The sequence below is a fragment of the Tachyglossus aculeatus genome, chromosome 1 (assembly GCF_015852505.1).
Source record: "Tachyglossus aculeatus isolate mTacAcu1 chromosome 1, mTacAcu1.pri, whole genome shotgun sequence".
Lineage (NCBI taxonomy): Eukaryota > Metazoa > Chordata > Mammalia > Monotremata > Tachyglossidae > Tachyglossus > Tachyglossus aculeatus.
The window spans coordinates 71,788,130-71,800,650 of record NC_052066.1 but is presented as its reverse complement, the minus strand read 5'-3'; the positions used below and the strand labels follow the sequence as shown (position 1 = coordinate 71,800,650).

Genomic DNA, 12,521 nt, shown 5'->3' with positions numbered 1-12,521 from the left:
CAGTGGAAAGAGCACAGGCTTTGGAGTCAGAGGTCATGGGTTCAAATCCCGGCCCCTCCAGCTGTCAGCTGTGTGACTTTGGGCAAGTCACTTAACTTCTCTGTGCCTCAGTTACCTCATCTGTAAAATGGGAATTAAAACTCTGAGCCCCCCGTGGGACAACCTGACCACCCCGTAACCTCCCCAGTGCTTAGAACAGTGCTTTGCATATAGTAAGCGCTTAACAAATACCATCATTATTATTATCATTATTATTAATAATTATAACTGCAGCAATTGTTAAGCACTTACTGTGAGCCAAACACTATACTAAGCACTGGGCTAGGTTTAAGATAATCACTAAGTGCTCAACAACTAAAATTCCTTGATTGATACTAATTCTAAGCTTCTTGAGATCATTGTTAATAGTAATTACAACTGTGGCAATTGTTAAGCACTTACTGTGAGCCAAACACTGTACTAAGCACTGGGCTACCTATAAGATAATCACTAAGAACTCACAGTCTAGAAGTGCTCTGCACACAGTAAGCGCTCAACAACTACGATTGAATGAATGTATATATGTTTGTACATATTACTCCATTTATTTTATCTGTACATATTTATTCTATTTATTTTATTTGGTTTATATGTTTTGTTGTGTTGTCTGTCTCCCCCTTTTAGACTGCGAGCCCGCTGTTGGGTAGGGATCGTCTCTATATGTTGCCAGCTTGGGCTTCCCAAGCGCTTGGTACAGTGCTCTGCATACAGTAAGCACTCAACAAATACGATTGAATGAATGTATATATGTATATATGTTTGTACATATTTATTACTCTATTTATGTATTTTACCTGTACATATTCTATTTATTTTATTTGGTTTATATGCTTTGTTGTGTTGTCTGTCTCCCCCTTCTAGACTGTGAGCCCGCTGTTGGGTAGGGACCATCTCTGCATGTTGCCAATTTGGACTTCCCAAGCGCTTAGTACAGTGCTCTGCACACAGCAGGCGCTCAACAGATACGACTGAATGAATGAATGAATAAAATTACTTGATTGATATTAAGTCTATTATACTTTACCAAACACTTAGAAAAGTGCTCTGCAAAGAGTAAGTGTTCAATAAACAATACTTATTGGCTGACTCTGAAACTTTGTATCCTTTTCGTAAGCAGGAAAGAGCTCAGCCTAGTGGAAAGAGTATGAGCCTGGGAGTGAGAGGAGCAGATTCAAATCTCTATTCTGTCACTTGCTTACTATGTGGCCTGGGGCAAGTTATTTAACTTCTACGTGCCTCATCACTTTCCTCCTCTGTAAAATGGGGGCTCAGTACCTGTTCTCCCTCCTACTTAGACTTTAAGCCTCAGGTAGGACAGGGATTGCGTCTCACGTGATGATGCTGTATCCACGTCAGTGCTTAGTACACAGCAAGTGCTTAAATATCACAATTATTAACAATAATATGAAATAAATCCATTCTAGACGGATGGAGGGGCTTTCAAATGACGAACACCCCTTAGCTGAACTATCCTACGGCACTTTCGATGATAGAATTCCAGTTTCTCACCTTTGCGGCTTTAGCCTTCTCAAGCTGCTGCAGCTGCTCAAGAGCTGGTCCCTGAGATGCAGTGTCAAGAGGAAGATCCCAGACGCTGCTACCTTCCCAGACTATAAAATAAGAAATCCACAAAAACCTTGAAAGACCCTTCCTCTCGGGAAGCAGACAGGCAAAAACTTGGGGGAAATTAGAGATTTTGTGTCATTTATCCTACTTGGGAAAGCAAGGCATAGCAGCTTTCCTTGGCTCCAAATACCATCCCTCGCCTCAACCGTCTGGCAAAGAATTATTTTCAGGGATTTCCTGCCTACGGAAGGAGTCGGACTGTTCCCCAGAGCAGGTCCTTTCTATATACTCGACCACACAATGGAAAGAGGGTCTCCTCCCAAACACAGGTACGGCTTTCAGTTTTGACATATGCTTGTTGAGGGAGGAAGAACCTATCAAGAACAGAAATACGGGGCTCCATCTGGCCTAGGCTGCTGAACTTGGTGCTTTGAAACAAACTGGAAGCATGCTTAAACCAAGCTGGACTTAGGTCCAGGTTCACTTCTGGGAAGTGCTATTAATCATTCACGACAACTACACATATGAACACACCAAGCTGTAGACACCCACCCTGGGCCTACAATCTCTGAAACACAGCGGAGGTGGTAAGAAGCAAGAAGGGAAACGCACACAGATGCAAGACTAATATCCTCCCCTCTAAATCTGACTGGATTTATCTTGTTAGCCCAATCCAAACTTGCAAGGCCCTACTGCTTCTTCAGCCTATTTTCTGATGCTGAAAATCGACAGAAGTAATTGTTTTGACTAGAGCACTGAGATCTTTAAAAGGAAGACAATAAACCTAAATAGACTGTGAAAATAATATCTGGCCTTTCTGGCTGATATCACCAGTCATCCTTGACTACAGATCTTGCATCCTGCACTTGGATATGCACACTTTATTCACCCCAACTTCAGCCCACAACATTTATATACATATGGTAATTTATATTCATGGCCGTTTCCCCCTGTAGACTACTCATTATAAGCAGGAAACGTGACTACCAACTCGTTATACTGTACTCTCCCAAGTGCTTTAACGGTGCTCCGCACTCAGTAAGCACTCAGATACGACTGACTGAATGAAGAGGTAAATAGCTACACTTCATTCTTCCCATAACTGCAGTTGCGCTCTTTGTCTGAACGCTTCTCAGGGGAAAAAGTCATATCAAATCACTGTTCTCAATACTTTCTTAGAATCACTTCAACCCAGACCTTTTTAATCAATCTATCAATGGCATTTACCGAGTGCTTCCTGTGTGCACAGCAATGCACTAAAAAGTTGTATCAAATCACTTTTTTCAATACTTTCTTACAATCACTTTAACCCAGACCTTTTTAAGCCATCTACCAATGGCACTTATCGAGCGCTTACTGTGTGCAAAGCACTTCACTATGTGCTTGGGAGAGTACAAGAGTTCAAAGACATGTTCCCTGCCCACAACAAGCTTACAGTCTAGACAGGGAGAGCCTGAGTATTTTATGAGACTAAGAAACAACTTCAGCCAGAGAGATCGGGTGTTGCTTACAAATCAGGCTTTCCGTTGATATAACATGGGTTTGTCTGCCGGCAAGTTTGCACAAGTCATCCATCTCCTAAATGGAGCGACCATTAATTCTATTTGTTCTGACGACTTGACACCTGTCCACATGTCTTGTTTTGTTGTCTGTCTTCTAGACTGTGAGCCAGTTATCAGTTAGGGACCGTCTCTATCTGTTGTCGACCTGTACTTCCCAAGCGCTTAGTACAGTGCTCTGCACACAGTAAGCGCTCAATAAATACTACTGAATGAATGAGTGAACGTTGTTTAATTTAAATTGGTATTCAGAGTAGCACAGAGTAGCAGTTTGGATCTGTTGTAAACAAGGGTGTCAAAAACATCTATTTAAGTGAGACAGGGTTGAAGCTCCAGGTCGGATTTCAGTATCTGCTCTATAAGATACCAAATGCCAGGACGCATATTTTACCTGCAGGCTGGGAGGCTGCTGATTGAAGCTCCCAAATTGATCCAGTGTCCGGTACTGACACAGACCTCGTGACGGATGGGATCAGGTTCTGCTCCGATATTCTGTAAGAAGCAAAAAGATGCAACGGACCGCCTCATCCTCCAGAGGAAGCCCCCTGGTCTACTGGGAAAAACAAGGGCCTGGCCTTTTAGATTGTGGGCCCCATGAGGGACAGGGCCCATGTTTAATTCCCACCTGTGAATTTTCCCCTAGTGCTTAAGACAGTGCTCGGTGCACAATAAGCGCTTCATAAATGCGATTACTACTCAATAAATAAAATTATTGGGAGTCAGAGGGCCTGGGTTCTAATCCCGGATTCCCCATCTGCCTGCTGTGTGACCTTGGGCAAGTCGCTTCCCTGTTCTGTGCCTCAGTTTCCTCATCTGCAAAATGGGGATTCAATATAATAATTTCAGTATTTGTTAAGTGCTTACTATGTGCAAAGCACTGTTCTAAGCACTGATCTGTTCTCCATCCTACTTGGACCGTCTCTATATGTTGCCAACTTGTACTTCCCAAGCGCTTAGTACAGTGCTCTGCACACAGTAAGCGCTCAATAAATACGACAATGAATGAATGAATGAATGGACTGAGAGTCCGTATGGGACACTAACCGTGTCCAACCCGCTTAACTTGTATCTTCCCCAACATTAAGAACAGCGCTTAACAAATACAATGAAAATAAATCCACAGTATTTCCTGTATGCAGAGCATTATCTTCAATGATTCAACCCTTTTTATCAGTGAATCATTATCACCATCATCATCATCAAAGGTATTTATTGAACGGTTACTAAATGCAGAGCACTATACTAAGCGCTTGGGAGTACAATACAGCAGAGTTGGCAGACACTTTCCCTGCCCACAAGTTTACAGCCTAGAGCAGGGAAATGACTGTGAACTTCTACCTTTAAACAAAATGTCATAGTACTCCCTCCAACTTAAACTATGAACCTTGTGTGGGACAGGGGTGGTGTCTAAACTATCTTGCATCTACCCCAGCCCTTAGTGTACTGTACTGTACTACAGCACTTGGCGCATAGTAAGCACTTAACAAGTACCAGAGTAAGAATATAATAGTCAAGGAGTGGCACATCACACCTGGGAGAGGTAGGTCAATTATATTTTATCACTATGATTATTTCCTGAAACCTTCACCATGCTTATGTGACTGCTCATATTCTAGGAGCAAAAACGGTTCTTATCACTATTAAGAGGAGAAATACTTGTTGCTAGAGGACTATCCCAGCTCTGTCATGGAACCTCCAGGTTTGACTGCCTTGCCTCAGTACCCCATCAATGCCAGCAAATTCATTCTTGCGCAGCCCACAAACGGAATAGGGCTCATTCCATTTTTTTTATGACCTTTACCTGAAAGGTTACCTTTTTGGTCTAATCGCCTTTACAATCCAAGGCCGTACTCAGAACCCCATTTTAAGCTTACGGAAACTGGAGAAATAACACCTTGGATAATAATAATAATAATAACGGTGGTATTTATTAAGCGCTACGCTAAGTACTGTTCTAAGTAAGCGCTGGGCTCCGCAAAAAATAACCAAGCCAGAGAGCTCCGGGTCCACATGGGGAATACCATACTGAGACCACATAAGACAGAGGAGGTTTATTTCTCTCTACAACAACCGATTCATCAATGGTACTTATCGAGCACTTACACAAGTAGCATGGCCTAGTGAATAGAGCACGGGCATGTAAGTCCGAAGGACCTGGATTCTAGTCCCCGCTTCACCGCTAATCTGCTGTGTGACTTTGGGTAAGTCACAACTTCTCTGTGCCTCAGTTACCTTATCTGTAAAATGGGGACTGAGACTATGAGCCCCATGTGGGACATGGACTGTGTCCAGCCTGATTAACCTTGTTTCTACCCCAGTGCTTAGAACAGTGCCGGGAGCATAGTTAAGCGCTTAACAAATACCATAAAAACGAAACAAAAAAACAACTTGCTGAACGAAGTGCTTGGGAGAGTACAATACAATAGAGTTGGCAGGCGCAATCCCTGCCCTCCAGGAGTTTACAGTCTAGTGAGGAGCTGGCAACCTATTTTACAATCTGGACTACGTTACACCTCTTAAGAATATGACAAAATATACAATGCCGTTCCTGGGTTCCACCAATAGATCCATTTGGCTGAGACAGCTGGATGCTTGGAGAATCTCACCATGGTTACACTTCTTAATATAAAGCCTAATGTTAGGTATGTGTCAACTAACATCCCTAATTTTTTTCTCCTCTGGTAACCCACTAATGGATCACTCATTTATGAATTTATCCGAACTCCTCTTGCAACCACTTGTATTTTCTGACTGCAAAACCTTCCTGTCGAAATAAGCCCACATACTTAACACCTACTGGGTTTAAAAGTGTTTCCCTTCATTGGTTTTGTACCTATCAACTTCAAGCATCAGTGAACTAGGTAAATAACAATTCTGTTTGTGCCCTGTCCTTATTCCTCACGGTTTTGTGGATTCGTTCGTGTCCCCTTTTAATCATTTTAGCTTTTGAGTCTTAGCTCTTTCATTCTATCCTCATAAGAAAGCTAACTGCCCCAGATAAACCTGTCTGACCTTTTCTAGCACTATTATTCCATCCATCCTAAGATGCAATGACAAGAGCTGTCCACAGTTTGTCAACCGAGATTTTATAAAGGGGAAAAACTATGTCTTTTGTTTGTGTTTTCGATCTTCTTTTACGTCTTTTTGGCTGCTAGTGACACGTGAGTTGTCAGCAGTGACTCAGATCTCTTTCCACTAACATTACTAACGGCTACAAAGCAATCAACCTGCAGCGGTATTGTGAATTGTCTCCTGGGGTACACTATCTTGCGCTTGTTCGCGATGAAGCTCAATCGCCATTTTTTAGCCCACTCACCCAGCCTTTTACGTCTTCACGGACTCTACCCCCACTTTCATGGCAGTTCAACAGCCACAAATGCTTAGAATCAATGGCAACCTTCGAGATTTAACTGCACGCTCCTTCGAAAGCACCAAATATGCACTGGCGCAATTGTTCCCAACTCATTCTCACTGGAGAAATTAGATATTTAATCCCAAAATTCTTGGTTTTAAATTTCTGAATGAATTCCAATTAAACACAAGAATAATATCTACTAAGCTTTTACTATGTGTCAAGCACAGTGTTAAGCTCCATGGGAGAGGTAAGACAATCAAATCAGACCCAATCCCCGTCTCACACAAAACCTGTAGTCTAAGAGGGAGAATGGGTATTTTATCCCCATTTTGCAGATGTGGAATCTGAAGCCCAGAGAAGTTACTTGCCCAAGGTCACGCAGCAAGCACGCAGAGGGGCTGAGACAGAAACATGAGTCTCCTGACACCCAGTCCTGGGCTCGTTCCATTAGGCCATGCTGCCTTCCAAGTGAGACCTGAAACGGACCACTTACCTCATCTTCAGAGCTTGGAACTGTTGAAGGAGAAGAGCCAGTTGCTGTTGCTGCTGGGATGACAGGGCTGCTTTCTGCTGCTGTGCCAACACCTGTGCATACTGCTGTCTTCAGGAAGAGCAAAGGAAACCATCACCTCTCTAATAATCTTGGCCTCTGTTAAGTGCTTACTATGTGCCAAGCACTGTACACTAAGCTCTGGAGTAGATACAAGGCAATCACGTTGGACACCATCCGTGTCCCACCCGGGGCTCACAGTTTGAGCAGCAGGGAGAACTATTATGCCTGCACCATCTCTCTTACACTATGGAGTCCAAAGCAGTAACAGCCCTAAATTGGTCTACTCCCTCCGGCCCCCTTAACCCTCTCCTCTCCTTTATCCTGTGCTTTTCCCTGCCCTAGGCTAGAAAGGAATGACTGGTGTGTGCACTGTCTACAGAGATTGAGGGGAGATGTTTAAGTATCCAAGTTGGCAATAGGCACTGGGACTTAAGCTAGCATCCAAACTAAGAAAACTAGGAGGGAGGCACCCTCCTGTTTCCACATCTCCCAGAGGGGAGTCAGGTGAAAGGACAGGCCAGGATAATAGATTCTATACAAAAATTTTGTTGGCGATTGGTTTAATAAAAATTAATATGAGAATTAATAATAATAATAATGGTAGTAATAGTGGCCTTTATTAAGCACTTACTCTGTGCCAAGCCCTATACTAAGTGCTGGGATAGATACAAGATAATCAGGTCCCACATGGGGCTCAGTCTAAGTAGGAGGGAGAATGGGAACTGAAACCCCATTTTGCAGAGGAGGGAACTGAGGCACAAAGAAGTGAAGTGACTTGCCCAAGGTCACACAGTCGGTAAGGTCCTGATTCTCAGGCTCCTTCCACTGACCACTAGGCCACACTGCTTCTCTTCTCGAACTCAAAAAGAACACCCTGAACTAAAGCAAACTAGAATCCATAATACTGGTTGAGTGCCTTGTGCATAGGCCCTCTCTGAGGATCCTCTTTTCCCTCCTCAAAGGCCCATCGATGGTCAAACCCAATTTTCCAAAGACAGCCTCATCCACGGTCCTTTCAACAGAGAAAACGCAGCTAAATGCACACCCTGATTCCTCTAATAAACAACTTGTTCCGTTAGCTGAACGACAGATAAATCGCTGGAGGATGCAGCAAGGGGGAAAACAACCACCCATTTAAAACTGTTCAAGCAATAGCTTACTGTATCAGGAATTGCTGGTACTGAAGGTGCTGCATCTGATACAGGGCAGTAAGTTCATGCTGTCGGTTTAGTCGCTCCTGGTCCAACTCTCCCTGTGGGTGAGAAAGAAGCATTAGAAAATATGCAAACAACCGGCAACCGCAAGAACGTTCGCGTCAATGACTAAATTTACTGGGACAGAGAATCCCAAGCCAAAATGCCTGAATGGGACCTACAGGAACCCGAAGTTCTGAGCAGACAGCCCTCAAATAATCAATCATATTTATTAAGCAGCAGCAGCGTGGCTCAGTGGAAAGAGCCTGGGCTTGGGAGCCAGAGGATGTGGGTTCTAATCATTTTCTCTGCCACTTGTCTGCTGTGTGACCTTCAGTAAGCCATTTAGCTTCTCTGTGCTTCAGTTCCCTCATCTGTAAAATGGGGATTAAGACTGTGAGCCTCATGTGGGACAACCTGATTACTTTGTATCTCCCCCCACCAGTGCTTAGAACAATGTTCAGCACATAGTACGCACTTAACAAATATCATAATATAATTATTCTTATTTTACGCTTGGGAGAGTGTAATACAACAGGGTAGGCCTATTCCCTGCCCACAGAGAGCTCACAGTCTAGAGGGGGAGACAGACATTAATATAAATAAATTACAGATGTGTAATAATAATGATAGCATTTATTACGCACTTACTATGTGCAAAACACTGTTCTAAGCACTGGGTACATGGGGCTGAGGGAGCAGTAAAGAAAGGCAGCAAATCAGGGAGACACAGAAGGGAGTGGGAAAAGCAGAAATGAGGGGAAAAGAGAAATCTTGGAGGAGATGTGCCTTCAATAGGGCTTTGAAGGTGGGGAGAATAAAGGTCTGTCAGATATGAAGAAGGAGGGCATTCCAGGCCAGAGGCAGGAGATGGGCAGGAGGTCAGCAGTTGGCATTAGAGGAGCAAAGTGTGAGGGCTGGGATGTAATAGGAGAGTAGTGAGATGCGGTAGGAGTGGGCAAGGTGACTGCTTTAGAACTACAGCTGGTCTCGCAGGACACGCAAATATTTCGGAGCTGAGAGGAAGAGGAAGGAAGATAAATATTCACAATGCACAATGAAGTAAAGAAGACCGCTAAGGGAAACACAACAAAATGTGAAAATGTTTAAAACTGAAGAGATCTGTACACGCAAATATTTCGGAGCTGAGAGGAAGGACGATAAATATTCACAATGCACAACGAAGTAAAGTAGACCGCTAAGGGAAACACAAGAAAATGTGAAAATGTTTAAAATTGAAGAGATTTGTACACCAGGGGGCAACATTTAATCAAAAATAAATGAAAATTTGAAGCAGGCATCCCATAGCAGCTAATGGATAGATCTTCGGATCGACAAAATCTTTCTGCTAGCTAAAAGGGGAAAGTGGACGTCCCACACGTCCTATTTCTTCCCATAGGGTAAAGAATATACTAGGTCTGGAAGGTCCTCCGACCATCCATTCCAAACATGAAGCATAAAAGAAAATGGACCATGAAAAACTAGATTCAGAGGCAAAATTCTGAATGTAAATATTCATGCTCTTCCTGGGTTGCCTATTCATTCATTCAGTCGATCGTATTTATTGAGCGCTTACTGTGTGCAGAGCACCGTACTAAGCGCTTGGGAAGTACAAGTTGGCAACATATAGAGACGGTCCCTGCCCAACAGCGGGCTCACAGTCTAAAAGGGGGAGACAGACAACAAAACAAAACATATTAACAAAATAAAATAAATAGAATAAATATGTACAAATATAATAGAGTAATCATCATCATCAATCGTATTTATTGAGCACTTACTGTGTGCAGAGCACTGTACTAAGCACTTGGGAAGTACAAATTGGCAACATATAGAGACAGTCCCTACCCAACAGTGGGCTCACAGTCTAAAAGGGGGAGACAGAGAACAAAACCAAACATACTAACAAAATAAAATAAATAGAATAGATATGTACAAGTAAAATAAATAAATAAATAGAGTAATAAATACATACAAACATATATACATATATACAGGTGCTGTGGGGAGGGGAAGGAGGTAAGGCGGGGGGGGAGGGGGAGGGGGATGAGGGGGAGAGGAACAAAGGGGCTGTGCTTATGTAGAACTCCATACTACAAATGCCTTAATGCCTAAATCTAGCTGGTTTCAGTGTCCAGGATAGCAATTTGTGACAACAAGCCCTTAATTAAAATGGTTTGTCGAAGTTTTTTTTATTCAAACTCTTTGTGATGAAATAGTAGGAGGTATACAGGACATGAGTCCACTGAAAAACCAGTAGATCACCTTCACTTGGCACATATGTCAAACTACTCTTTGTTGCCATGCCCATGTCTGTTTTACTTTAAAACACTCAATCCACAATTCTGAAGACTCTGTGTTTTTGTCCCAGAGCCAGTGAAAAGTGGAAAGGCAGCTTCCATAATGAGGCAGAGGCTCTGGGGTTCCGGCCACAAATCTTTTAGACTGTGAGCCCACTATTGGGTAGGGACCATCTCTATATGTTGCCAACTTGTACTTCCCAAGCACTTAGTACAGTGCTCTGCACACAGTTAAGCGCTCAATAAATACGATTGATGAGGATATCTTCTTTGTGCTTCCTAACATGAGCAAGTTCCTCTGTACTCCCAACACATTCTGGATGAACCCGCGGCAAGAAGCAGTGTGGCTTTGTAGAAAGAACAGTGCTTTGCACATAGTAAGTGCTTAATAAATGCCATGAAAAAAAAAAAAAGAGCACAGCCCTGGGGGGGGGGGGGGGGGGTGTAAGAGGACCTGGGTTCTAATCCCATCTCTGCCGCTTGTCTGCTGTGTGACCGTGGGCAAGTCCCTTCACTTCTCTGTGCCTGTTATCTCATCTGTAAAATGGGGATTCAAGTGTGAGCCCCATGTGGGACGCAGACTGTGTCCAACCTGAACGACGCTTATCTACCCCAGTGCTTAGTACAGCATCAGGCACATGGTTAAGTGCTTAACCAATACCATTAAAAAAAAAACAAAAACAAACATGGGACAAAACCTTGGCTTGGGGCTACACTGGCATCAGGAGGCTGAGTCCAAATTTAGTCTGAAGCCTTAACGGGGCCAGGTCTTACCTCCCTGTGGGGAAGGGATGATATGTTCTCTGTCTCCCCCTTTTAGACTGTGAGCCCACTGTTGGGTAGGGACTGTCTCTATGTGTTGCTAACTTGTACTTCCCAAGCGCTTAGTACAGTGCTCTGCACACAGTAAGCGCTCAATAAATACGATTGATTGATATGTACATCATAGAGAAGCAGCATGGCTCAGTGAAAAGAGCACAGGCTTGGGAGTCAGAGGTCATGGGTTCTAATTCCGGCTCCGCCACATGTCTGCTGTGTGGCCTTGGGCAAGCCACTTAACTTCTCTGAGCCCCAGTTACCTCCTCTGTAAAATGGGGATTAAGACTGTGAGCCCCACATGGGACAACCTGATCACCTTGTATCCCCCCCAGGGCTTAGAACAGTGCTTCCCACATAGTGCTTAACAAATGCCATCATTATTATTATTACACAGTTACCCACTAGTGGCTTTTGGGACCTGAATTCTCTGACAGCACGGGGGACAATCACCGCATGTGCAACTATTTCATCGAGGAACGGTGCTGCAACACAGAGGATATCTGAAACAGGAGGGTATGAGGCAATCTGTGGATGGTAGGGGTCTACCGTCAGTTACGTACCAGATGTGGAGGGGGTGCTGGACCTGGAGAGAAGGGGACCCTTCCCCACATTTTCATAATGTCTCCGAGGGGCTGGAAGCTTTCATCGCAGGCTCTTTTCACCAACAGGGACATAGTGAAATATCCCGCCTGAAACCATTCTGCCATCTCCTGGTTATTGAACGGGCCTATAGCATCAGCAACCAACATAAAACAACAACAGATATTCTGGGTTCAATCGAAGTGGAAATGGCCAAACTCAGGTAATAAGGGTGGCACGGAGTAAACTGCTCCACGCGGTTCCTGAGGTACTCCAAACACGTTAAGTAACCTTCAAAAAGGATCAATTCAACCAATCAATCGTATTTATTGAGCGCTTACTGTGTGCAGAGCACTGTGTTAAGCGCTTAATTCATTTCCTATTCACCAGTAGGCTCAGATTGCAAATTATAATTATTATATTATTAGTAGTATTGTATTATCCATTATTATTACAATCGTAAAATAATTCCAGTTCTATCTCACACCAAAACCTACTGCTTAAAAAAGGACAAGTACATTAATGGAACACCCTGGACATTTTCCCCTCAAATTATGT

At 43.5% G+C, this 12,521-nt stretch overlaps 1 protein-coding gene across 8 annotated transcripts in view; it reads right to left on the bottom strand.

Annotated features, from left to right (window-relative positions):
• The window catches only part of GIGYF2 (GRB10 interacting GYF protein 2), a 164,054-nt gene that overhangs the window by 30,800 nt on the left and 120,733 nt on the right, over positions 1 to 12,521 (bottom strand). For all 8 annotated transcript variants that reach the window (XM_038755025.1, XM_038755094.1, XM_038755171.1 and 5 more), the window contains 5 exons: positions 11,945 to 12,111; positions 8,233 to 8,324; positions 7,013 to 7,120; positions 3,556 to 3,656; positions 1,549 to 1,649 (listed from right to left, as the gene is read on the bottom strand). In XM_038755025.1, the coding sequence (XP_038610953.1) occupies positions 1,549 to 1,649; positions 3,556 to 3,656; positions 7,013 to 7,120; positions 8,233 to 8,324; positions 11,945 to 12,111 (569 nt within the window). The remainder of the gene's footprint in view (positions 1 to 1,548; positions 1,650 to 3,555; positions 3,657 to 7,012; positions 7,121 to 8,232; positions 8,325 to 11,944; positions 12,112 to 12,521) is intronic.